A 27,409-nucleotide genomic window follows, 5' to 3' on the forward strand; every position below is an offset into this window, starting at 1 on the left:
AAATATTCTTCTTCAAGCACCTAGTAATACTTAGGTACTACGTATACTAGTAATACTAGTTCTAATACCTATCTAATAGGTATCTGTTTCTCAAGACGGACGCGTCTCATCGTGTTGTATTTGGTTGTGCAACAGCGTATTGTAATAAATGATGGTTATAATAATATTTAAATACTTTTCAATAAAAGTTAATTATTCACACTTTAGAAACCATCGATAATTCAATATGGATATAGTAATAAAGATAATTTTAACATACACACCTGAAGTATAAATAAAATATCGGGTTCATATTAAGAACTCGTAAACGATCAATAGCAAAGAGCGTAGATGATACGCGTTTTTGATTACTCAGTCGTAAACGTATTTATGACAAGTTTACAATGGAATTACATAATGAGCGACCACAGTACTGTGCCTTGACATTGTACGATACACTGAACTGCGCACGTGTATCGTATATCATATAATATATTCTCGATACTTGCAACTAGCACTTACGTAAATATAATATGTGATGTGAACAGCTGCCTATGAATATTTTTTTTTTGTCAATGCCAGATATTTAATTTTTCCACATATTTATTTTATTTATCGTGAGAGTCATTGTTATGATTACGATCAATATTTATTTATTTACTAGTGATGCCCGCGTCTCCGTTCGCGTGGATTTAACTTTTTTAAGATCCCGCGAGAACTCATTGATTGTCTGGGATAAAATTAGCCAGGGTATACTCTATCTTTATTCTAAATTTCAGCCAAATCCGTTCGGTAGTTTTTGCGTGAAAGAGTCACAAAGATACACACATACACACAAACTTTCACCTTTATAATATTAGTGTGATTGACAATTATTACTGGCGATCTGTTTTCTGTAATACGCACCTACGATGCTTCGGTTTGTGGTTGTTTTAAAATTACAAAATTAAATCATGTAGAAATAGTCTATATAGCTAGTCTCTATAACTCTACAATATTTTTCTCTTTAAAAATATGATATACCTACCTAATTTAGCAGCAATGATTTCGTATTTAGCCGTATATAATTTAACAAAGAAATCGCAAGTAGGTATATAAACAGAGGATAGGAAACTGCCGCTATTAAATACTTATCAAGAGCTGCTTCATGCTTTTCCGTTCCACTTTTTTGTCAATTTACATGTTAAATTGTACCTATTGATTAAAAATAAAAGCAAGTTTATGAAGATATAGGCTTGTAGGTATATTTTAGGAAGAATTATAGTCTTGGAATGTAAAATGTTTTATTGTCTTGGAATTCTTGGACGAACTTCTCTAGTAAAACTTAGAGGTAAACATTGTTATTTACCAGTCAGATGGTATGGAAGGGTATTACGTAGAATCAGAAGTTATATTGCCCCAGGCTACAGATACATATATTGAGATTATCTTATTAATGTTTATAGTAGTATTCAAATAAGTTATTTAACGCAGATGCCGACTCTAGGAACAGATTTGCGAAACCAGGAATAGGAATTGCCTGGTCGTGATATAATGGCCTCTAACGACGTCGAACAGGTGTCTAACTGGTGAAAGTTATATTGTACAGGCTAGGCTATATGAATCGTTTTGTAAATGTCGAATAAGGCAGTCATTATCATTATGACACAGCGAGATTGCATGGACAAAAGATTGACTTGCATCTGTGCGTTTGAATCACTTTTATGCGTCACGTATCTAACGTTTCCTTTTTAATACAATGAATTAATGTAAATTACTCGCATATAACTTGTAAATCATAAAGCGAAGTTCAAGACAAAGGCTGCGTAAGCGTTGGACATCGGCGTTGAGGTAAATCTGTCGTTTATCGATTGCCTAACCAATATTATCATGATTCGACCACTCAGTAGCTTACTCCAGTTTTTTGTATTAAAATTAAACTTTAAAATATTAATAGGGCTCTCTGGTGTGTCACCTCAGTAATAGAAATAATGCTATGTATTATTTACTTGTAAGTATGTACTCGGAAAAGCTTATATAAAAACAAAGATGTTTTACATGTAGTAAAAACTTGGGAATAAAATGTTCTCCGTGGATACCTACATTGTAAGAACGAGTTGCGTAGGATCTGCTTCGTATAAAGTGTAATTTACTTATGCACTGTCGGTTACGATATGAAAGCGAGCATGATCTGTGTCACGGTCTAATTGGGACCGGTGGCGGTGGTTGAGCACGTACAACAAGACAGTAATTTTGTCTCGAAGGATCATTACTTTACACGCAGTTTATAGTTTTATAATGTCTTCATTCCACTTGTCTTCATATTTACAATTACTGTAACTTTAAATAACCGTTGATCCAACTCAAATCATCAAGTCGCGACTGCCTTACCAAAAAATGAACTAAAGAGTAAAAATAAATAAATTCAAAAACGCCATATTCAATTTATTTCTAACTTATTATAGTCAGTGTCACTCAGGATGATGTAAGCAATAATTCATACATCCAAATCTGTTCAGGCGTTTAGAAGTTACAGTGGTATAAGCTCACATAAATGAACCCTGAAAAAAGTTGTGTGACAGACACAATTTTTTAACGACTTCATACTATTGAGCACAGGTAAGTATCCTTCCAGAAGGAAAATGAGGAGAAACATAAATGAACGTACCCTCTTTTTGGTGGGTGGTTTGTCTTCGTAGTCCATGGCGATGCCTTCGTCGCTGAAAGATGACGAGACTGGTGGTGGTGACGGCGTGCCGGATCGCCATGATGAGCCTGAACTGCTGCTAGCTCCCGGAGACACCGATGATCGGTCACCCCAAGCGCCTGTCAACAACAATCATTTTAAGGCTACGACCAAAGATATAAAACAGCTTTCAGTTGCCCACAAAATGGTGTAGAGAATTGTCACATTGTTAATGTTGCAAATTTTTATGATTTTAAAAGAGCAATATTGGTTAATTTATAGAACCGGCGGTAGAGTCACTAATGTAGTATAAGAGAAACTAGTTGTCCTACACGAAATATAGATAAATTTTGATTTTGAATTCCAGCATATAGGCTAAGCTTGTACATTCGTAATTTAAAACTTTATGACAAACTAGTATGCTGGTTTGTGTAACACACGCGCATAATGGATACGGGTGCAGAGTTTACACACCTTTGGATAAAACAACACCTACGAGCATGCTTCAAAACATGGCAGCACCATGGCAGCACAGGTACTGGATCTGCTGTTTTGTTGCACGTCATTGCCGTCAATCTTTGTGACTGTCCGCAGGCCAACATACAGTCATTTATCAACTTGCCATAACAGTTAACAACCCAGTTAAAGGCTTATTATCTACCAACTTTTTGCATTAGACCGTGAGCTTAAAATAAATATATGATTGTTAATCATGAATCAACGTTGTACTTACAAACTAGCCCGAAAATGGTAAAGGCACCTATGTTTCTAAACCTAAGCGGTAGCCAAAGTTTCGTTTATTTCTTTCCCAATAGGTATATGGATTATGGCTGGCTGTGGCTATAGCTACTAATATTAGATTCAAAGAATTATATTAAACATCATTATCGGTACTCTTTAAACGTTAGTTCCGGCTGAGTCAAAAGCAACTTAAGTGGTTGCTCCCGGAATGCTCATGATTTATCAAATTATCTACTTATATAGCACAACAATGTTACCAATGTGTACAGTAGGCATCTTATTCTCCTCGTAAACAGAGGAGAATAAGATGCCTACCTTCTCTCCTACATAATTATTAGTAACTATTATTATTATTGAGATTATGCCTAGCACAAATAGTTACAGTTACCAAAAAATTTTAGGATTAATATCCCTACATACCTATTCTAAAACAATGCTCTATGCATAAATTACAAGCGCATTTTTGACTCGAAATTTAGCCTTCCATTCATTCCAACGGTTACAAGTGCGTAGCACAAATAAAATTACACAGCGATAAATTACGAAACGGAACTATAGCGGCTACTTTCACTTGCAAGAACAGCTACTCGTATTTTCTCGGCACTGCATGCCGGCATTGAGTTATATATTTCGGAGATGCATACCTCATACATCAGACGTCGGAAAACGCCCTCGTTTAAATGATTACATGGATTTTTTTAACCCCCGATCCAAAAAGTGTTATAAGTTTGACGTGTGTATCCGTGTATGTCTGTGGCATCATAGCTCCTAAACTAATGAACCGATTTGAATTTAGTTTATTTTTGTTTGAAAGGTGGTTTGATCGAGAGTGTTCTTAGCTATAATTCAAGAAAATCGGTTCAGCCGTTTGAAAGTTATCCGCTCTTTTCTAGTTACTGTAACCTTCACTTGTTATAAATTTTTAATTTACACTTGTTAGAACATGTATTCATCATACACCTATTTTGTCTTTTGTACCGGCTGCGTTTACTTTACATGCGTTTTAGTACGAAATTCGGTCGTGCGAACACTTACAAAAAGGTACGAACGATCCCGATCCCTCGAGTAGTAAGGTAGCGCTCACACTGGATTACCGCACATTACGGTACGCATACGTACGATTAGGTACTGCATGGCACGGCAACGATATGAACGAGATCGTTTGTGCCTTTGCGTACGTGTTGGCATGATCGAATTTCGTAAGATAACGCATCTGATGTGAGCGCGGCCTAGTTGCGTCTGAATACGATGCGATGCGATACGATACGAATAAAGATGCGATAATTTGACAAACTGAGTGCAAACAGGTTTTGCATGAATGACAAAAATACGACAGGTCCTCTTGACAGGCTAAGGGAAGGAAGTTTTACGGGATATCACCACCTCTAGTATATGGCGCCTCTCTGCACATGAGCATTATTAGACTGTTGAAGATGATCGTAAATTTTTATGTGAGCCATTAGTTAGGGAGCACCTTTGTACAAAATTGCGTAATGTTAAAAGATAAGTTGCAATCAAATGTTATGTTTATTATTTTGATCTCTTTTTGGGCTATATTTGTTCCAGTAACTGTTCTATTAGACTTAAATAAATATTTAGGTATTTTCCGTATCTTTTACACGAAATTGCTGAGAATTGGATTTTGAAGATTTTCCTGTCCAACACATAACAAAATTTATGTAATTAGTAGATTTTGTTTGGTGTTAGGATTCACGATATTTTAGACGCTAAGACGAACAATTAAGAAAATAAAAAATAGGTCAACAATTTCGTAAAATAAGTCATTTTTTTAATGTTACCTATATTTACTTGTGTGTATTAAAGAGTATTTACTTACTTTATATCTACCTATATTGATTTATATGAAAATAAGTCTGAAAACAATAGCAAATTAAAAAATGAAGCAAAAGAAACATCAAGTGAAATGTATGCATTTGATAGAAGTTTTCGTTTCTTCAGTGCAAAAGCTTCATTTCAGCAAGGATATTTAACTTGAGTGTTACTTAATAAAGGGTCTGGCTAATAGAGGTTGCTGAAAATATGCTGCACTCGAGTAAACTAGATCGCATTTGGTTTGAGCTCATAACAGCAGAGTTAGTCGGAATACCTGTCTAGACGAAGTCTAGACTTCTGTCTAGACGTTATCAACATTTTGTACAATCTAAACTCTGAATAGTTAAATTATGCAATAAATAAAATACACTGCATACTTTTGCTTAAACATGAGAGATTTCTATCCCATTGGCTACCAAAGCTTAGCAAATTAACCTCGCAAATGGAACTAATTATATAATCCCCTAACCATCGCTTAGCGTAACAGCGCAAACAGCGTATCGTAGTCTTGCTTATATAATAGTGGATGAACATAAACGTTAAATTATTGTATAAAAACCTAGTACCTAAGTATAATTCAAAAACCTACAAAAACCATACGTGTATACCAAAATAACTTTCGCAAAGAAACATCTTTAAGATGCTTGCTTTGACTGAAAACGTATTATGTAATAAAGGACTAGTTAGGCCTTTTTAAATGATCCTGTACCAAATTGTATCTTTCAAGCATTTAACTTTTTGATGAGTGTGTCGTCACAAATCTATACAACTAAGTTTTCAGCACTTTACTACTTAATACCTATGAAATAAAACTATTTAGAAATTAAATTGGGTGCTACGTACGCCACATAATAACATGTATTATGGCACGGCGTAGCACCCAATTTAATAATTATGCAACTCCGTAACAGCCAGGTGGATTTTGGAAAGTCTTTGAAGCTGGCCATGATAAGCGTTAATTAGAATACTAATACTCACTGGGTCGAGGTGAATTTGGTGAACAGCTGAGGGACATAAGGACGAGCGCTGCGTTACATTCGTTCATTTGGTCATCTCTTTCTCCGTAGCCCAAGTCGTAGGAACTACTCGGACCTCGTTTACGTGATCTACAAACAAAGGATATAATGAAAATATGCCTCATTAAATCAATGATCAAATATCGTAATAGGAACGTCGTAGTTAATCCCATTATTTAAGTACACAAAAATTAAATTAATTTTGAAAATACTGATACTCAAGGAGTTAGGTACCTATATAATTAAAAATGTCCCGGAAAATGAAAGAGTTGCCACAAGACTAAAAAAAATGTAAACCCAATAAAAACCCTATAAAAATCAAGATTTAAAAACAATATGTATCCAGGCGGATGAAGTCGCGGGCATTATCTTGTGATAATCAATACTTAAGGGGTGGTTGAATCTTTTGCGGTCGTTCAATGAACTTCAATCATATTTGACCCCTTTGGCTGTTAGTCTATTTTCTGTCTGTACGCGCAATTACAAATATTTACAGGCGAAGGTTGTATAAGAACAGGGACCGCGCGCTACGGGGCGATCAATCTTAGGTAAGCACGTCATGTATTAAGTTTTAAATTAGACTTGGACGTATTATGCTTAGTAAATGATACCTGCGTACTCGTACATACATAGTTCATCGAAAATGTGCAATAATCCATATCTCCATACCTACTAATTTTATAAATGAGAGTGTGTCTGTCTGTCTGTCTGCTATCTTTTCACGGTACATCCGTTCGACCAATTTTGATGAAACAGGCTACTTTTTATCCGGGAATATTTTAAGCGTCCGTATTTTAATCTCTTTCCCGCAAACATTGCTTAATTTGCAAATTCGTACCAAAAATTAATCGGAGCTTTGTTGACTTTTCACATTGTAATGTTACATACACGTGCTGATAACCTACACTTATCTATATGCAGTTTTATAATGATGACTGATAACGTATACAAATTGTTCTTAATTAACCTTCATAATGGTCTATACATAGACCTACCTACAGTACGAATGTATATAAACACAATAATAAAATATTTTAACAAATATGGAACTTTAGTGCTTTATTTTTAATTTTTAATTTACACTAAGTACAAATAGGATACCTAAGTATATTTAATTTGTTTTAAAGACCTTCGAATAAAATTAGTTCAAGCAACTCGTAAAAAGGTCAGCCCAAGGCAAAGTATCTCAATTCGCAACTCAAAACAAGCGAATATCAAAAACGTAAAGGCAATAGAGCCAAAATCAGATTTCCAAACCGGTGGTGGCAGAGTCTTGAAATATTTTACGAGCCACTACACTAGAGGAAAGTACAGTAAATTGTGCCTACATGATTTTTATAAATTAGCTATACATAATAATATGTAAACATATAATTTCCCACAAGCCTCCCACATAATTTCAAGTATTTTTTTTTTACCATAAACACACGTTATGATAGTTAAAAAGTAATTAAGTATTATCACATTTTACTAGGTAATTTAATTGAGATTCAGAATTAGAAATATAAAAAAGATTTAAAATTCAAATAAACTTTTACAAATACTTTTGAATCGTATAGAAAATGTAGTAATAATTGCTCCACAGTTATAGTAGTATGAATAATAATATAGTATGATTAAAGTAAATATCTTAATGTAATGCCAAATTGTCATACGTTGCTTTCAAAAAGTGTTCGCTGTGTAAAAGAAACGACGAAGTTTATCGGGCATTTACATACTACGTATTACAACATCTGTATCATTGTAATCAAAAGACGTCAATATTAAAATAAACAAATTATTCACAATGGGTATTTATAAATATTCAATGAGTTTAATATTTTGTGTACAATAACCCCAAAGGAATCCACCTATTTTGGGTTAGCTATTTTATTGCTTACTGAATTTATATAAAGCACCATTTAGCGCTTTACCAGAATTTTTTTGCTATACTTCTACAGATCTTATATATACATGTACCAGAAGCTAATTACAAGTCTGTAAGTAGGCATAACCTTCTACCTTTACCATTACCAGATTACCGCATTCCATTGTACCTAAATGGTATCATCACTTACTATCTGAAGGTGAGATTGTTGTTACTTAAGGAATTAATCTGCAAAAAGCATTCCTTTAATTAAAAAATAATTAATAACGCCGTAAAAGTCATCGATACATAATATACTAATACCACAATAATATCTTCATCGAAGTAAGCCTTTTTTTAAATAGTATCACACTTAATTAAAGGTGAAAAGAATAGCGGGCAGTGTCAGCCTAAAAAATTTATTCCACTGCCAAAAAAATATGACTTTGATTGAAATAAATATATTGCAGGGTATTCGCCGGCGAGGAGACGTTCACAAAGTTCAAAGTTCTAAAGACCCGAGATAATTGACCTGGAGGCTGTGTAGACGTCCTAGGAGCAACAGGCGCCACCGCCTATATGAATTACGTTCATTGACTTGCAGGCGTAGGATCGCTGACCGAAAAGATCTATCGCAAATAAATTATAGCCAACCAGTTTGTAATTTTTCTGGTTTAAACAGAAAATCTTATTAATAATTTGTCTTGTTCGAAGTTTTTATGTCAATGTATCTTTAGATTTATTTGCTTTAGAAAACCTACAATAAAATCTATTTTTATTTACAGATTTATCACATTAATAAATCCTCCCAACAAATCCATACTAATATTATACTCGTAAATGCGAAAATGTATCTGTCTATTTGCTATATTTCCACAGCCCATTCGTTTACTCAACTAATTTTAACGTAATTTGGTAGAGAGATATTTTGCAAACCGGGCAAGGACATAAGCTACTTTTTGTCCCGGAAAATCATAGAGTCAAAATAGAATTTTTGAAAAACCTAATTGATCCAATTGAACAGAATCGTGGGCATCATCCATTTGGTACATTGATAGCTTGCATCCCGGAGACAGACATAGGTTACTGTTTATCCCGGATAATTGAAGATATACCACGGAATTTTTACCCACGATCCAGGTGGATTAAGTCGCGGGCATTATCTAGTCTGATCACGAATCATAGTCAATATCTATTAAGAAAGTCAGCCTTACGACCTACGAGTAAGTACGCACCCCAGATACGAGGTGTGTTCACCCCGCGCGGCTACGACCTTCTGCAGGGTCGCTATCCGATTCCAAACAGATGATTGCAGGTCACCTTAACAATATCGCAGACAAACACAAGTAAATAATTATGTAAACCTAAGAGTCACCTACAGCTGTCGTTCGGTACAATAACGAGTGCTAATTACAGTATCCATTTTTCAAAGCGGTGACATGTTTTAGGAAATGTACCGAATCTGAATATATATTCGTACCTCGTGTATTTGTAATGTTTATACTATATACTAACACAATTTTTTATTCAATGACATTACTTATCAAGCGATAAAAAATTGATCAATCGAAGACTAGTATGATAAGCTAGTAGGGGCAAACTAAGGTTATAATGTAATTCATATTAATATTATTGTGTGAGAACCAACAGATATAATATTATGTCTGTTTGTTACCTTTTCAAAGCCGGTTAAATGGATGGTCATTTAACCGGTTTTGACGAAATTAGGTACAGAAATAGCTTGTGACCCGGAAGAAGACTGACATAGGCTACTTTTTATCCAGGAAAATAAAACATATCTCAGTAAATCAATTTTTTTAAATAATCACTTGAAATATAAATAACATCACTACTCTTAGCATAATTGCGAAAGTATGTTCGTTAGTTGGTTTATCGGTTTGCTGGTTTGTCCTTCAGTCACGTCGCAACGGAACAACGGGTCGATGTGATTTTTGCATGGTTCTAATTCTAGTTGAATACCTAATAGTCACTCATTGAGTGACATAGGCTTCTTTTTATCTCGTAAAATCAAAGAGTTCCCACAGGATTTTTAATCCTAAATCAACGCGGACTAAGTCGTGGGCATCAGCTAGTTATTTGATAATTTAAAAATGTCTGTTACATTGTTATGAATACTGCCACTGGCTTTACGCAGTGTGCTTATTTGGTCGCAATAATTGGATCGCGCCGGCCGGTGCGCAGCGCACGCCCGCGTAAAAATAGCAAAGACACGTAATTTCCTCTAATACGCTGACGTAACATGCAACGTATCACCTCTCGCTCATCGTGTTTGATGCTTTCAACGAAACTCAATGGAATTTCGTTCCTATTTCGTTTGAATGCGTTCGAATCATTACAGATCAGTCAGGCTACTTCAAACAGAACGCGGCAGTAAAAGTGTTGTAGGTAAATCAGTGCGGATAGCTATGAGATTTTGGTATATTTTAATATCCTATACCATTCATGATCTTATCTTGAAAGGAGACCCTTGCTCAGTACTCAGTAGTGAGTCAGCGATGGTTTGATGTGATGTGATTTTTATTATTATTCTGATACAAGTTCGCCCTTGACTGCGATTTCACTTAGTGTTAAAAGCGGGCTATTTTGGAAGGCGTATGATAGTTTCACTAAACTCATACCCTTGATCGGTTTTTACGCGGCAAACTACCGGAACGTTAAATCGTTTGGCGGCACGCGGCATTGCCGGTAGGATGGTAACTACTAACTAGCCAAGGCCGAAGCCTTTCACCAGACCAGACCAGAGACAATTTAGAAATTATAAATTCGCGAATTGCTCCTGCTTGGAATCGAACCCGAGACCTCCCTCTTCTAAGACCAACAGCAGTGTGCGTGACTCGATGGGAAAAAAATCGATGCATTCAACGAGTCACACCGTGACACGATTGAGTGGACTCGTTGGGCACCCACCCGTTGGGCGGTATTGCGCCAGGGAGGTCGTCAGAAAAGTAAAGCCTGGTAGTCAAGTAATAAGTATCACTTTTAGTACAGTTTTACATTATTATATTGTTTCAACGTTGGTAATAAAACAATTTAACATGCAGGTATTAGTTACTTTTATTTAGCTGCAGCCTGTTGCCAGCCGGCCGGCATCTGCACATAGTTAGCTCAGTTCGCTCGTGCCGCGGCGCGTAGTGCAGGCACCGGCATATAGATTAAAGTAGCCACGTAACATTGAGAACGACCTTGCTGCCTGTTGCCGACTGCCGCGCCACCAACTCACGTTACTAATACCAACTATCCATAGTCCATACTACTATTATAACTACGAAAATGTGTCTGCTTGTCAATCTGTTTGACCGCTAGATTTTTACGATCCAGAAAGATACACAGCTTACATCCTGATGACGGACATAGGCTACTTTTTATCCCGGGATATCAAAGAGTTCCAACAGGATTCTTGTAGGTCAATCCGTTTCAACAATTTTTATTATGAGGTACAGAGATAGCTTGCATCCCGGGTAAGGACACAGTCTATTTTTAACCCGGAAAATCAAAGAGTTCCCGCGGGATTTTAAAGGCTAAATTCACGCGGACGAAGTCGCGGGCATCATCTAATTTAGCTTACATCCTGATGACGGACATAGGCTACTTTTTATCCCGGGATATCAAAGAGTTCCAACAGGATTCTTGTAGGTCAATCCGTTTCAACAATTTTTATTATGAGGTACAGAGATAGCTTGCATCCCGGGTAAGGACACAGTCTATTTTTAACCCGGAAAATCAAAGAGTTCCCGCGGGATTTTAAAGGCTAAATTCTAATCATGGGCATCATCTAATTTACAACATGTACGTTTTTCTTAATTCGTCGTACTTTAAAGCATACATTACTAAAACACGCAAGAGTATTCAATTTAAATTACTTCCTGCTTCATTATTGTACGCCTAATAAATAATCTTAGTAGTTTAGTAGTAGGGTTGATTTAATCGTTCTTAGTTGAAGTTGAAGCCATATTTGCGAGACCGATGAGCATGAAACAATGGAGTAAGGTTAGTTAAATAAGTTCTATTGCTAATACATTAACATATTTTATGCAAAGGCATGGTGAATGATAAATAAATAATTATTATTTATTATTTCTCATACGATTCAATCATTAATCGTTGAAATACTTTGTCTGTTCAACTTTAGACATAGCTATCTTTGTTTTCGTTGAACACGATTTTTTCAATTGCGCTAATATTATACAACTTGGAAACTTAAAAAATACTTTCTAGTAAAAAAAAACACAGCTCTACACCTTAAAATCTGCTTTCCAGCGCAAAGTCACAGAGTTAAGATTAGTATAAGATATGTACACTAGTTGTCCTACATGAAATAAATAAATTACGATTTTTTAATTTCTATTGTAGCGCAAACCAAAAAAAAAAAACTAATTTCAAAACAGTAGTTAAAAATGAAATTATTTCCCTGCAGGTTGTAGAATGTTGCATAGCGGCTGTGTAGAGTCTACGCACTGTAAAATAGAGCTTGGGCTTATTTTCGTAAAGAACTTTAAATTTTATCGCGGGAGTAAAAAATTTGATTCGTTTCAGCATTGACATGCAAGTTTCAGTTGATGTAGGTCGTGAAACCATTTTTTACGGATAGAAAAAGTGCGATTAAGCTAGCGCAATACATTCTGTCGGCAAGGCCTGCCCCACTCCGCTGGAGTCGGATGAGGTCATTGTTGTTCTTGTTCGACGTTCGAAGCGAATGGCAATCACTTTAGGTATTACTTATTAGGCAGCATTTAGGCAACTCTGCCGCTTTATTTCAGGTTTTGAACTAAATATTAAAGGGGCTTTTGCTATTTAAGTGCACTGCTAGGCGCTACGATTTTTTTGGAGTCTTTACAATTCTGGGTTAAGCTTTTCTTAAATAATAAATTAGTCACAAGCGTGCGGTTAAAGTGACCTTTTGTGGTAATCCTTGGATATCAGCAACTTTTATCAAACTTTTTTTATTTTTTATTTTCGTCAGTTTTTACCTTGTATCTATGTTTGCTTGCTCGTTACTTACATATATTATGCGTTCACACTGCGCGCATTCTGTACCCTTGTTAAGGTTTCTAGCATAGTAGGTACCATCAACGTAGGAACAATTAGAAGGCGTGAGTCGTACATTGTAAGAGGTATTGCAATCCCGAGCATAGCCAGTAGTCACAAATTTACGTTTTTCTTGCAGTTTAAATTTATTGTTCCAAAATAAAACCCAAGAAAATTAAAACGCAAATTAGTTTTTTCTTCATTACACGGTTGTCTTCAATCATATTTTACAAATTGCACGATGAATTCTGTCTTAAGATCTTCGTATTCTGGGAATAATTACATGCTTTTGTAGGTACCTAACTACCTATATCGAACAGTTTTTTGTTCCCGTGTGCGGTGGAATAACCTGCCGGTAGGTCAATGGAAAGTCAGCGAACAGTTTAATTCGGATGACTAATCGTTCATATGTCCTTCATAGCGTGGATTGTTACCAGATACTTTTGAATAATGTTTAAACTGCGTTGAAACAGGAAACTCAACATCAGCTCGCGCTAATATTTACGCAGAACTGTCGGCCAGCCATGAAGGTCTAGTTGTCGGAACTCGTGGAATGGACCCTTTCCGCGGGGTCACTTGTTCCAGTCATACACCAACTGTTTGCAGGCATGTGAGTTTTTGGAAAGCTGCTTTTGGGAGATGGAGCCAACACTCCGAATCGTGCGTGGTATATTATAATATGGTATATTATACTACATATATGTACATATGTATTATGTTTTAGGTAAAAGAGCTCTATAATGGTAGAGCAAGCCTTAACTCAGCAGTTATCTGCAACTTTAGACTTCTTTTATTAACTCTATCTTCCATATTTTGGGTTTACACCTAACAGTCAACACTAATGAACATAACGTGATCTTTTTTTTCGAAATTTACAAGATCTGAGAATTATAAGTAAAATAACGTCATGACTAACTTTTCAACCATATTTCGTAAAAGTAGGTCAATAAACAAACCTTTCCTCATTACAATATTTAGTAGGCAGGTATTACAAGTTACAACAAAACAAACGGTATGATGTGGATTTAATTGTTATTCTAAAGGCTATTCTAAAGGATTACTTTATATAGAGTCGCACTTTGCATAATGTTAAGTGCATATTTTTTGTGGCACTTTCTCTAGGAAGGCATCGTGTCCGCAACTCCGCACCTGCTAAATGAGATAACGGCCTTAGATCCAACGAAAGCAAAGGTACCTACCTAACGAGAAAGTTCCTCTAGTGAGGAAAGAGAGAGGGAACCTTCCGTCTCTTTCGATGTTACGCAAACATATGCAAAATCACACTACATTATCTGTTTCCCAAGATATGCCACTGGTATCTAGAAACATTCCTTGCAACTTACCTTGGGATTATTTATATCCTTTTAACAAGTCTTTTGATCTGTTTCTTTGTTTGCAACTTTTAGCAATGCTATAAGTAACTAAGTAAATAATTATAAAATTTCATAAGTTTAAGCTCAACACTGATTTTAATATTAAATACCTACTTACTCAATTATTTCAAACTAAATCGCAATACGATGATTACCAACTTATTAGCATAATTTACATTTTACATCAATGCCACTGAGAGCCTGTAGCCATTTATTTGAATGTTAATTATTTATCAATAAAATAATGTAGTTTCAAGTTTATCTCTACTAAGAAATGCCAGTCAACTTTAACGTCTGTATGTACCTAACCATGTCTTTGTTCTGTTGTCATGTAATAGATCATTTATTTAATCTGGTATGCGTAGCTGGTCGCCACGCAGTATACCTCGACCATGGCACTCAAATATCTCATTAACATACAACAATATGTGTTAATTAAGGGATACCATTTTTGACGTTGAAAGTTTGTCCAAATGTCTCACAAAATACTGGGACAAGAAAAGGTTGCTAAAATGTTATCATATCAGCTGTTATTATTCAACATAATACCATGAAAGTTAATCTGTGTCTAATGAATTTTGGCAATGAAGCACTTTATAATTTACTAGCTGATATCAGCAACTTCATTAGCGAGAGCGGTGTGGATTTAGGTTTTTTAAAACCCGCTGAAACTCTTTGATTTTTTGGGATAAAAGGTATTTTATGTCCATCTCCAGGATGCAAGCTGTTTCTGTGTCAAATTTCGTCTAGATTGGTTTATCAATTGAGACGTGAAAAGGTTATTATAGATAGAGAGACACACTTTCGTACCTACTTATACTGACTTACTGTGTGTTACTTAGTGTGGATATCTAGTATGGATAATAACAATAAAACTTCTATAAAAACTTTAAAAAGCTAACTCGCAGGTGCTCAGTTAAAGTTTTTGAATTATTCAGTCTGAATTGAAATGAAAACGGAGACTATAGGGCGTGATAAGTTGGTTGCAACTTGAAAGTACTTGAAGCTTGCAACATCAAAATGCGGGTTGTACTGTCGTCCTACTGGCCGACTAAGCATGCTAGTCTACCTGTCGAGGACGTTGTAACATAGTCTGAATTCTAAACATTGTCTTGAGTTTGAAGTACTTACCGATTTTTAAGGGACTCATACTTTCTCTGCATGTCTGCTATGTATATTGATATTTATTTTAAGATAGTTATAAATGCTTAGGAATAGTGTACTTGTTATTTCGACACGCTGTAGTGTTCGTGAATATCGCTGTATGCGGCGCTACTCTAGTGTGTCATTTTGTTCCATTTTAAAACTGGGTCACTGTGTCATGGCGGTTGCGCCAAGTATCAAGCGAACTCGGCGCCATCCTCGAATTTCGTTGATTCGTATTTTAAAATTCAATTCAATAGCTTCTAATTGTAACGTCCATGACCAACCCATCGCCGGTCCACTACTGAGTACAGGTCTCCTATCAGGATAAGAAGGATTTAAGCACAGAAATCCAAATAATACTCTGCCACTTCACCTTTGAGAACATTATGGAGAACTCTTAGGCATGCAGGTTTCCTCACGATGTTTTCCTTCACCGTTAAAGCAAGTGATATTAAATTGCTTAAAACGCACATAGCTCTATAAAGTTAGAGGTGAGCCCCCGATCTCCCGAGGTCGAAGTCATTTAACCACTAGGCTATCACGCTTAATTGTACCGTCCGCTTCTGCATATTACCGAAATAGAGATTGTTGTGTGTGTTGTCTGTTAAATCAGTCAAAGTATCAAAGGAAATCGAAACTTAAGCTTTCACTTCGCCGTGGCACACTAGCGATTGCAAAAGTTCCAATCACGAGTGGAATTTCTATACCTACCATCGATAAATTACGATGCATAGAAGTTAAATTGCATGAATAATGATGAAGAATCATCTCGTAGTATATAGGAATAGTAGATCCAAAATTAATTACCAGATCTTACAACTTATTTGTTGCCAATTGAAGAAATTATAAATGGAAAAGAATTTATTATTATAAATGGAAGCGTAAAGTAGGTACGCATCCATTTATAATTCTACATGTATGAGAAAATTAGTGTATTTCGGAACTGAACATTACTATACATTTTGCAAGAATTCCTCTCGTTCCTTTAGATCCAATCATTTTGATTAATTAATAATCACATTGTCTTATTTGCATAGATTTAATCTGCGTGGTGTGGGTATAATATACTGACTATTGTGCGTTTTTTTGGCTTTTGTTGTGAAATTTGGATCGTGAGTAGCTAAGTCTTGCCTCTCACTGGCGTCACGATGGAAAGTGAAACTGCGGTGCCGGCGATCGTCACGTTGCGGCGCCCATTTAATGCTGTTTGTTCCGGTTCCATAGCACTACTTTATGAGTTACGATATTAAGAATCTTACTATCTCCTACAGTGCCTGCTATATAATTTTAATGTAAGCAGTAGCGATGGGCATGATTGCTAATTTTAAACCATTTTCATTTGGTGAAATTATTATTATCACAGTGATTTCACAGGCGATTTTTCACGGAAAGTGAATTTTAAATTTTCGCAAATAAATTACAATCGTTTGCTGCATTAGGTAATTTAACAAGGAATTATTATCAATAGCGCTGATATTTCAAGTTAGTTTTCAACAAAAGTGATTTTTCGCACTTATGAGAAGTGCGATAAATAATTCGCCTTTCGTGAAACATAGGAAACGATTGTTTACTTATTTCATTACATGCCTGTAAGAATGCGTGCATGCATGTAGGAAGAGAAAAATAGATGTGCGCGAGTAAGAACACTCGTATCCCTGCAGGATGCGAGTGTTCCCACTCGCGCGCTCTTTAGCACCGAAAAAACTGAATTAAATGTAATAATTTTTAAACTTCAAGATATTTTGCTTTGTGAATATTCACAGGTTACTTCAAGTAGGTAAAATAGCAAATTTTACAGCATATGAAAAGGCTTTTCACGTGAATTTTCACATGTTATATGTGAAATGCTCCATCTCCAGGAAGCAGCAGTTGGCCTTTAATTTTAGGACGTAGGTTTAATTTCCTGTACAATTAGTGTTCTATGGTTTTATCTACGTAAAATCTGTTGGAATTTTTTAATAGTTCCACTGGCATTGTCTGCCCCTCTCTGTAGCTGGAAGTGAGGGGCGCGGGAGGCAGCTGCAGAATGTAGGCAAGTGTGACAAGGACACGCCCGTACTCCGCGCTAACACTTCCATCCAGTTTCTAATGTGCTCGCTAAGAATTTCGCAACTTCGCCCGCGCCGGCTCCGCTCTACCGATGCACGATCGCGAACGATTACACCTACAAGCCAACCTACCACAATACGAGTACTTGCTGGTACGTGTGAAACATTGTAACGGCGAGGTCACGTTTTAGCACAACCGATTACAATCAATTGTTCAATGTGCCGCTTTTAAACTCTTGGATCTATTTAAATTGCACGCACAAACAGGAAATTCGCTCTACGTAATCAGATACGTAATCGTAACTGTATGAAAAAGTGTACGTTTTTGATAAGGGTTTGTTGTAAGGTCAAATTGCAATAGATGCGACCTTCCTCGTTGACGAGGTGAGCTGCTAATTCAAGGCGAAATTACACTGGTATTTTTATTATTTCCTAGATCTGGAATAAGTAAATAGGTAGGTACTTGACTACGGTGGAAAATTTACATTCTAAGTATTGATAAGCCGTGATTAATTTATCATCACGTCTCGCATCGATTGCATAACCTTCTGCGTTACATAATCGACAAACGGCCTAGCTTCCTTAGTTTAATTAAATCTTAATAGTCTGGAATATTTATAGTCTTGCTTCTACAATAATACCTACAAGGTAAAGGTGTGGCTCAGCGCTATGCACATCGAGAAGCTAATAAAATATAATATCAACGGCAATGGCCACAAGTAACAGGTGATTATTATGTTTAATGATGAAATTATTTTAAAAAAACCGAGTTTCCAACGTACCCTTGCATATGATGCGAAGGCACTTCTATAGTGGCGGAGGCTCGGCGGCGGTCCCCAGCCATGTCCGCGAGTCTTGCGAAATCCGTATCTACATCCGCAAGCCTCGCCGACTTTCGAGACTCCAGCAGTCTTATCTCTTCTAATCTCTTCCTTAGCTCTATGGGCACCTGTAACAAAGAAACGATTTCTAAATTCCTAATAAAGAAAAGTTGATACAGACGTTTATTGTTTGTGGAAAAGTACAAAGACAATTTATGTCTTTGAACTTTTCACTGAAGCTTCTTGTTATTGTTGCCCGAAAAGAATTGGATAGCGGTAGTTATTTCAACTTTATTTTTAAGGTCATCTTGGACAAATGTTTAATTTATTTTGGTACCTACGTGTTATGTAGAGAAGGCGTCATACATGCTTGTTACGTAATGCAATGGAACAAAAAGCAGCATACCTACACGAGATCAATATGTGCGACCTTCGTGCGGTCCGTGTTGGGTGTGACGTCATGACCTAGAACAGTTTGCAGTGGATCGAGATGCATTCCGCGTCATTAACACTACTCAGACTCGCTAACTAGCTACCCGATCAGAAGAATCACTATTTTCCATTATACATATTTTTTAACCTTGAAAATGCCTTGAAAATAGATTAAGAAAACCTATATTTTTGTCCATACTTTCTCGTTACCCTCATATTACATGACTAGAGCTAAAAGTATACGATTATAGCAGTTTTTACTTTAACTTTACAAGAACCTTTATTTATAATTCAGTGACAAGAACTCACCTACATAGGTAATTTTGCTCAAACGAGGTTAAACATTTCATTTTTAAAAGATACCAAATTAGAGTAATTACTAAAATAATTAACCCCATTAATGAAATCTTTAAATTATCCTACGTGCTGATTTCCCAATGAAGGTTTATTGATGTTGACGAATGTATTTTTTAGGGTTAAGTACATGAAGGGTGCCAACGTCTGTCTGTCTGTCTGTCAGTGGGATTTAGGTATCTCATGAACCGTAATAGGAAGACATGAGAGAGATGCAATTTTAACAAAGTGTGCATTTCTATTGACGCTATAAGCAATAAAATAAAACCAAGATAGCGAATTCTAAAGTGGCCGCCATGCAATTAAAAAAAAAGTAAACAGTTTTATTTCTGGTACTATGGTACGGAACCTTTCGTGTGCGAGTCCAACTCGCACTTGATCGCTATTCTAAACCCATTTGTGGTTATTGAATCGAAGTGTGTATAATGCGCCAATATGTTTGAATTTACACTGCAATGTAAGTAGATATAAATTGCCAAGGCTATTTCTATGGAGGATAATTCGCTTGCGGTGAATGTGCACAAGCGTTGATCACATCATGGACTTTCACTTTTTGGTGATTTGGTGTACGCGGACGTGGCCAGCGGTCCCTCACTATACCGGAACAATGAAAGTTGTTTTAATGAGTTGAATTATGTATGCAAGGTGGTTTAGACGCTAGGTAGAGTGGTAGAGGTCTTTACGTTCGACGTGACGTCAGAATGGTTTGATTTCCAAAAAAAAAAATAGAACTCCAGGGTAAGCTTTAGTTAAGTTTTAAATGGAACCCGCTGTGATGTATAGAGAGATTTAATGAAATCTTCAAAACCTAGTGGATGAAAAGTAAAAAAAATAGATAGAAAAGCGGATTTACATGGAACATCAAATAATATATTTAACTAAGGAAAATTTGACATTTTGACAGTTTTTGCATTGAAAATCTACCAAAACATCAAATTTATATGTCAGGTAATGTTTATTTGGCGATTGAAAATTCAGTCCTAAAGTAATTAATGTTTTGCCTTAGCAACAAGCAATCAAAGTGGAGCAGATCAATGCCAATAATTGAATCGCAGTCAACGTGCGCGGGCGCAACTGCAGTTCCGTTCATCGTCTCCCTCCGTCACTCCTCCCACCCGTCCTCAGTGTTACGTAAAAAAGTGACAACTGTTGCACAATTGCTCGATCCGATGGCGAAACTTGGCCGCCTATAAATGCCAGTGAAAGTCACCGAGTGACTTTGACATGATAACGATTATAATACCGCGTCAATATTACTGTTATAGATCCGATATTCATTTAACATCCGAACTGGGAAGTGCGCATAAATTAATGAGTTAGCCGATAGCAGCTGTTTGAGCAGCAAATCATTTTCGACGACACGCGTGTCTCAACAAATATGTGCAACATACTTATATTTGTATTGTATTTAATTTACTAATAGTGATATAACAGATTTACAAAATTAAATACAAGTTGTTTTCAATTTTATAGCTACTCAGTACACGCGTGATGTATGGACAATCAAAGTTAAGATGCGTGCCTGTATCTTTCAAATGTCACTTCCGCATAGTTGAGTGACTGCACAAGGACTTTTATTTCTTTGTAAAGATATAACTCAAGCATTTTTGTTTCATAGAGATTAGAAATGCAGAAGAAATTAGGCATGTATTTGTAACATGTTTCTGATTTCCAATGGACTTTAGACATTTTTCTGGAATAAAGTTTGTCTTTCCATGTCCATCTTCAACATTTTTTTAAAATATATTTTACTGCACGATAGGCCGCTAAGCGACTATCATGCTTAGGTAATGGAAAGCAATGATGAGGCCTAGGTTGGAACGCAGTTGCCTAGAAGATGCCTATAATTCACACTTGCGTTGACGCTGGAAGGCATTCAAGCCATGAAAATTCTCTTTGCCGTCAATATCTTAAAGAAATACACACTTTCTGATTTATAAAATAAGTAAAGAGTACCTATGGATATGGTATGTAGTATACTCGAAACTTGTCACTTATAAGATTGCTACCTTATAAGCATTATTCATCTCTCGCAAAGAATTTGTTTGAATTAGCCGTCAAAGTATTTAGTAGCATATTCCAGAAAGCTATTGGAATCTAGCTTGCGAAAGCTCGACCGGCTCTGTTGCATGTTGATGTTGTAGATTAGCATTCTTTTGAATAAGCGTTTTACCTTCAGTGCTTCATTTTCACTAGATATTTGAGTTTTAAGTATACAAACGATTCACGGGCTAATTTTCTAGTTATTGAGATAATCACAGGGAAACTTAGCAGTTACTTTGTTTCATTTTTAAAAATATAAGCGAAAGTGTTTCTTTTCTTAGTTTGTCCTTTTCACATAGGTACGCAACAGAGCGATGCGACGTGATTTTTGCATGGATATGGTAAGTAAGAGAGCAGGAGAGTAACACGAGTTTTTTTAATCCCGGAAAAGAAAGGTTTACCTATTGGAATCTACATATTTTAATACATATAATACATATTTTATAACAATATTATGACGAGATATACGATCAATACTGAGGTTCATTATCTTATTGCAAATTTAAAAATAAAATCACCTTGACAATTTTGATTGGAGACAAAAAAAAACAAAAGAATGCGATTATTTTTATTTGAGCGAGATACATACAATAGTAGATACCGAAGCGAAAGTTATCATAAGTGGCATTGACTCATGACTGTAGCTCTAGTGCACAGCGAGTCATTGCTTGCATGACGTGCGTTGGCGTGGCGTGCGGCGTGCGGCGTGCGGCGGCTTGCCGACGACGACGGCGACGTCGTTTTACGTATGTGCCGATTATTATTTATTGCAATTACATACCTACTTCATACTGAACTGTTTCTTTATGTTTTTTCTATTCGTTACATAGTAGCCTGACTCTCATATTAGAGTAAGTACCTACCTATGTTTGATTTTGTTCATTATTTTACTCGCAGCAGCAAAAAATACACTTGGGTAAACAGTAACCTCTTTGAACACACTTATAAAACGTTGTAAAGAGCTAGTAAATAGAGGTTCTCCTATCAGAATGAGAAATGTTTTTGCCAAAGTCTACCATGCTGGCCAAGTGCGGATTGGCAGACGTCACACACCTTTGAGAACATTATGGAGAACTCTTAGCCATGCAGGTTTCCTCACGATGTTTCCTTCGCTACTAAAGCAAGTGATATTTAATTCCTTAAAACACTCATGACTCCGAAAAGTCGAATCCCTGACTTCCCGATTAGAAATCGGACGTCTTAAGCACTCGGCTATCACAGCTCATAATTATTTAAAATTATGTAAGGTAATGTAATACCTATTTTGTTTTAAATAATTCTAAGTTCAATAACACTTACAATATCGACGATGAAAAGAATACAAACATTTAAATACACTTTGAATAATTGTTATAAGCAAGGCCTTCAAATGCAACGTGATGTTTTACAAAAGTGAAATCTATTTGTTTTTAGGGTTCCATTACCACAATGGTCAAAAAAGGTGCGACTAAGTCCGTCCATCTGTCATCTGTTTATTTCAATAAATAAATAAGTAAACGAAAAATGTGACATACTTTAGTGTTAATAGAGGTTTATGTAAACTTTACAGGAAAAATTAAATGACGTCTCTAGATTGCACAGTTTTTAAAAATCACAAATAAATCTTTGTTCATCTTTATGACAAGTTTGTGTAACAAACTTAGATTTCCGCTCCTAAATGAAAGGGAAATTCGTATTTAACCAAATAACTAACTACTACATGTTTACTATCATACACATTATACACGTCTACAACTAAAATATTAACTTCCAAGCTATGAAACCCTCGGTGGCCGAGTCGGACTCGCACTTGGCCGGTTTTGTACGTAAGTGGTAACCAAAATGAATTATGTAATGTAACACCATAAATTTTCCTATTATAATATTAAGTTCTAACGTAGAGTTAACTAGGCAGTTAGGCACTTCGTCTTATACTTTAAGTTACAGGAAAATTTAAATTCAGTAAAAAATCTAATTAGCTTTTTAAAAAATGTAAATGTTGTAGGAAAAAGTATTTTTTGGGTAGATACCACCTACCTATTCCGCTTAGAAAGAAAACTTTGAACCACGTCTAGGGCAGGACAATGCACGAAGGATTTATTGCATTGTGGTTCATTGAACAATGGACTATCATAGTTTAGACGGTCGATAACTTTGCAATGTTGCGGGCATTACCAGTAGTTGCACGATAAACATAACGATAAGTGTTATCATTACGTATCGGGCATAGTGACAAAACAAATGCAATTTTAAAACAAACTGCAATAAAAGACTGCGTTGTTTAACATTAGGCTCGTGTTCTAGAGATAAGAATAGGCGATACCGTGATAGATGGGTGTCGTTGATTCTCTAAATATTCAGTGAGCCTGCAGTTGGGAGTCACGTTGGCACGCATGCATAAGCAATTCAATGGTGGCAAGCGCTCGTGCACTATTAAATAGGTCAATAGCTTCACCTTCGAGCTATAGAAATAACAACCTTAACTACCACTTAGTAGTCCCATATTTATAATTATTTACTAGTGGTCCGAAGTAACATAAGACCTCGCATCCTATGAATTGGAGCCAAGTGTTTTGTATCTTGTAAACTTAATATACCAGAACTTAATTTCAAAGTCGGTGTTAACAGTTAGCGCCATGTATCATGTAAAAAGTTTTTACAGGAAAAAAATCACGAAGACGCTCTGCTCTCTACCGTTTTCTGCCACGTACGGGATATACCTACTTGTTACATTTTTACATGCCTTTGATTTAAATCTCATTTGTGCATTTGAAGTAATTATGTGTATATTATATGCATTAATTCAGAAGTTATATTGCTTTGGCAAGTTATGGCCCAAAGTATTTTGTCAAAACCAGGTAAGTACCTACACAGAAAATCGACAATCTAGTGAATATAACAGAAAAGCGAAAAAAAGAAGTTACAAACAAACTAAAAATGCTATAAATATATTTAAGTAATATTAGTATATAATTAATTTATAAATTATATATATATTACTCTATTGAATTATAAATCAGTTGAAATAATTGACAAATAGGTAATAATGCAAGTAATATCACGAACAATGGCACTCAAAACAGGTCCTGAAGTTGTTTACTTATTAATACAATAATATATTATGTGTTGTTTGTTACTTGTTAGTTATTACAGATCAAAAGGGCTCACGAACCATGAATAAGTTCAAATTTTGAAAGGCGTGTCACTTTCGTATTACTTCATAAATCACGAGCAACCTCGGCAGGCAATTAATCTAGTTATTTCGTCATTAGTCTTTAGTGCCTGGTCAGTTTTTCTTATTGGTGGTAATAAATATTAACGATTTTATTTAAATATTCATCCAATTTACATAGATGGACATAGATAGGGGCTTTAAACACGATACAGTAAAATCTGATCTGAAGATAGAGTTATTTTTGCAACTTTAATTTGCAACACAGAAGTTAGATTTAGAACAGTAAATAAAGTACCTATGGTTGTAAAAATTTCGCATGTAACTTGGCTGCTTTAAATTGTAAGCATAAAGACTGAGGTGCTATTGAAATCGGATGTGTACGGTTATGCCGAGCAATCGATTGGCACGGAGCGGGTGGCCTTGTATGATTAGTGAATACTAAGCGGCGGTTGCAAGGCGGATACAGTGCAGGCAGGCACGCAAAACACTACCCTATCAAACTGCAAACGCAACCTTGTGCCAAAAATCCGTGACCTACATTTCGCGTATGTCCAAATGCAAGCAGCGATTTTATTACAGCCATTCTCCTTGAGATGTTCATTTGGTTTCTCGTTGAAGAAAACTCCTGTTTCAACCTGAGAAGCCGAACTCATTCCGCTTAAGAGGAAAATATGCATATATCTTGTACATCACGTAGCAGATAAATTCCCCATAATTACAAAGAGCAATATATTCAGTGTCATTTAGTACATCGTATATAGGCATTATCCGTGCCCTAGGTCGTTGCTAGCCGCTCGTTCTATCGAACAACCGGAGCACAGGACGAAGTTAGGTGACCTAGTTGGCGCGGCAACAGGCTGCACTCCGCAGGTCACGATCCTATCATCTCCCGCGGCCCACAATTTCTTTGCGCTCTAGTTATATTATTATGATTTTCGTACACATTGTAAAACGTAATTTATTTTTGCTGCTAGATTTAGATTAATACCTATCGTTGGAAGGTTTTATTAGCAAAATATAATTTTAAACCTCTTTATTCTTTATTTAACTAAATAGGTAAGCACGATAAATTCATTTGAGCATGTAGGTCAACGGCTGTCGTTGTCAGGAAATCATTATTGCGTTGCTCTTGACAATGATGATGCAAGACTGTGGCACGCTTTATTTATTACGAGGCCTAGGTTATTGGTCTAAACAATTGAAGGTTTCAATTGATAGATATGACGTCATATCGCAAGTCACCGTAATTTCTGAATCGACGTCATCGCGCGTCGGAGAGAGCGCGTAGGCGCGACGCTGCCGTGACGTCACGGGCGCTATTCACTGCTCTCTCCGAGGGGCGTGGGCGGGCGCCGTAGTAGGCGCGAATCTTGTGCGTAAATAAAATAGCATAAGGCCGATGCAATTACGTAATTGAATGAGAAATCTGCGCAAGGACACAAAGATCGTTTCAACATGGCACCCAACGTGATGCCATAATCTCATCATTTAGGTGCGACGCTTAGAAAAGTGAGCGTTTCACCTTGAGATGCCTAAGAGTAGTTGCCTCTCGATCGCTTAGACGTCAACATTGCTTTGTAAACGTTCTGGAGGTCGAGTATCGAGCACGCAGGCGTCATGACCCAGCCTGACCCAAAAACGGACCGGGCCCATCGCGCTCCAACTCACCAGTTGATAACGGATACCGGGAACCTGTTCATATAAACGCAATATACCTACCTATCCGTTATCTCCTATACGCACTGCCAATAGCACCGTTATCTCGCTGACCTGTAGCTTCGTCGCCATCTTTGTGCCATAAACTAACATTAACATTTACTAAGTCAATATGAGTAAGTAAATTGGACCTTAAGAAATCATGGGAATATAACTACTTGACCAGCAAACTAGGTTGCATTTTTAATTAAAAAAATAAATAGTAATCACGATGTTAAAAATACTTAATTGTAAAGGTTTAAAATCTAATCTAGCAAAGGTCTTGTGGCACGAAAAAGGAAAACTCAAGTGGAGGTTGGATTTCGAATGCGGGTTGTGCGTCGTCGGTTCAATATCAACGCATCTGGGTCAGTGGGTCACCGTGCCAGAGGCCCGCGCAGTGCGCCTCGTGCCGACACTAATTGTTACTCGATCTTCACTTACATAAAAAGAGTTGCATGAAGTGCAGCCGATGCAACAACACTCGCATCACCGGCATGTCGTCTTAACACCCATTTTGAGCGATGTGAATCACAATGACCTTTGCCTTCACCATCTAGTTGTTTTGATTGTGTCCTCATTGCAAGGCCAGTCGTTTTATTTGAGGAAAATCTGTCTTCACGTATTTTTAATACGATAAAATTGAGAGCCGCCCACTCGCTAACGGTGTGTTATTGTTAAATGAAATCCTTTCCGAAAACGTGTTATTTTGCGTCGCTGACTCAATCTACGATGTGTAGAGCCAAGTGTCCAGATGAAACCAGTTGCCGAATTTAAGGTGCCATAACGAAACTGATTTTTAGATAAAATGTGAGAAGAATAGTTTTATTCACTGTAGTGTTACGAGAAAAAGATGGCGATAAAGCAAATTGGCTGCAATGGGAGCAAAACATTTAATTACTTATATCAGTTTCAAATTGCACTAGCGATTTCATGCCTTTTTTGAAAATTATAATTAATTACATACCTAATAAGTAAAATTGAAAAATTAATTACCGTTTCCAATTAAAACTAAGTAAACACTCTATTATTTATATTTGGACCAGGTTTCGGATAGGTATGTATTGTATCGAAGAAATGTATCTAATCGGATTTCTAATTCATGACAGAAAGACCCAAAAAGCACTTAGACAAATATTAACGTGGTTATATTTATACTTTTCGACAAACAAAAATAAGTTTCCAAAAAGTCCCAAATTTTGAATGTGAGGCCTTAA

General features: G+C 36.3%; 1 protein-coding gene across 1 annotated transcript in view; it reads right to left on the bottom strand.

The window, feature by feature from the left end:
• The window catches only part of LOC123864309 (zinc finger protein 704), a 72,668-nt gene that overhangs the window by 31,238 nt on the left and 14,021 nt on the right, over positions 1-27,409 (bottom strand). Inside the window, exons 2-4 of the mRNA XM_045904664.1 lie at positions 18,476-18,642; positions 6,197-6,324; positions 2,627-2,784 (exon numbers count right to left, since the gene is read on the bottom strand). Of these exons, the coding sequence (XP_045760620.1) occupies positions 2,627-2,784; positions 6,197-6,324; positions 18,476-18,642 (453 nt within the window). The remainder of the gene's footprint in view (positions 1-2,626; positions 2,785-6,196; positions 6,325-18,475; positions 18,643-27,409) is intronic.

This window comes from Maniola jurtina, chromosome 4 (genome assembly GCF_905333055.1).
Source record: "Maniola jurtina chromosome 4, ilManJurt1.1, whole genome shotgun sequence".
NCBI lineage: Eukaryota > Metazoa > Arthropoda > Insecta > Lepidoptera > Nymphalidae > Maniola > Maniola jurtina.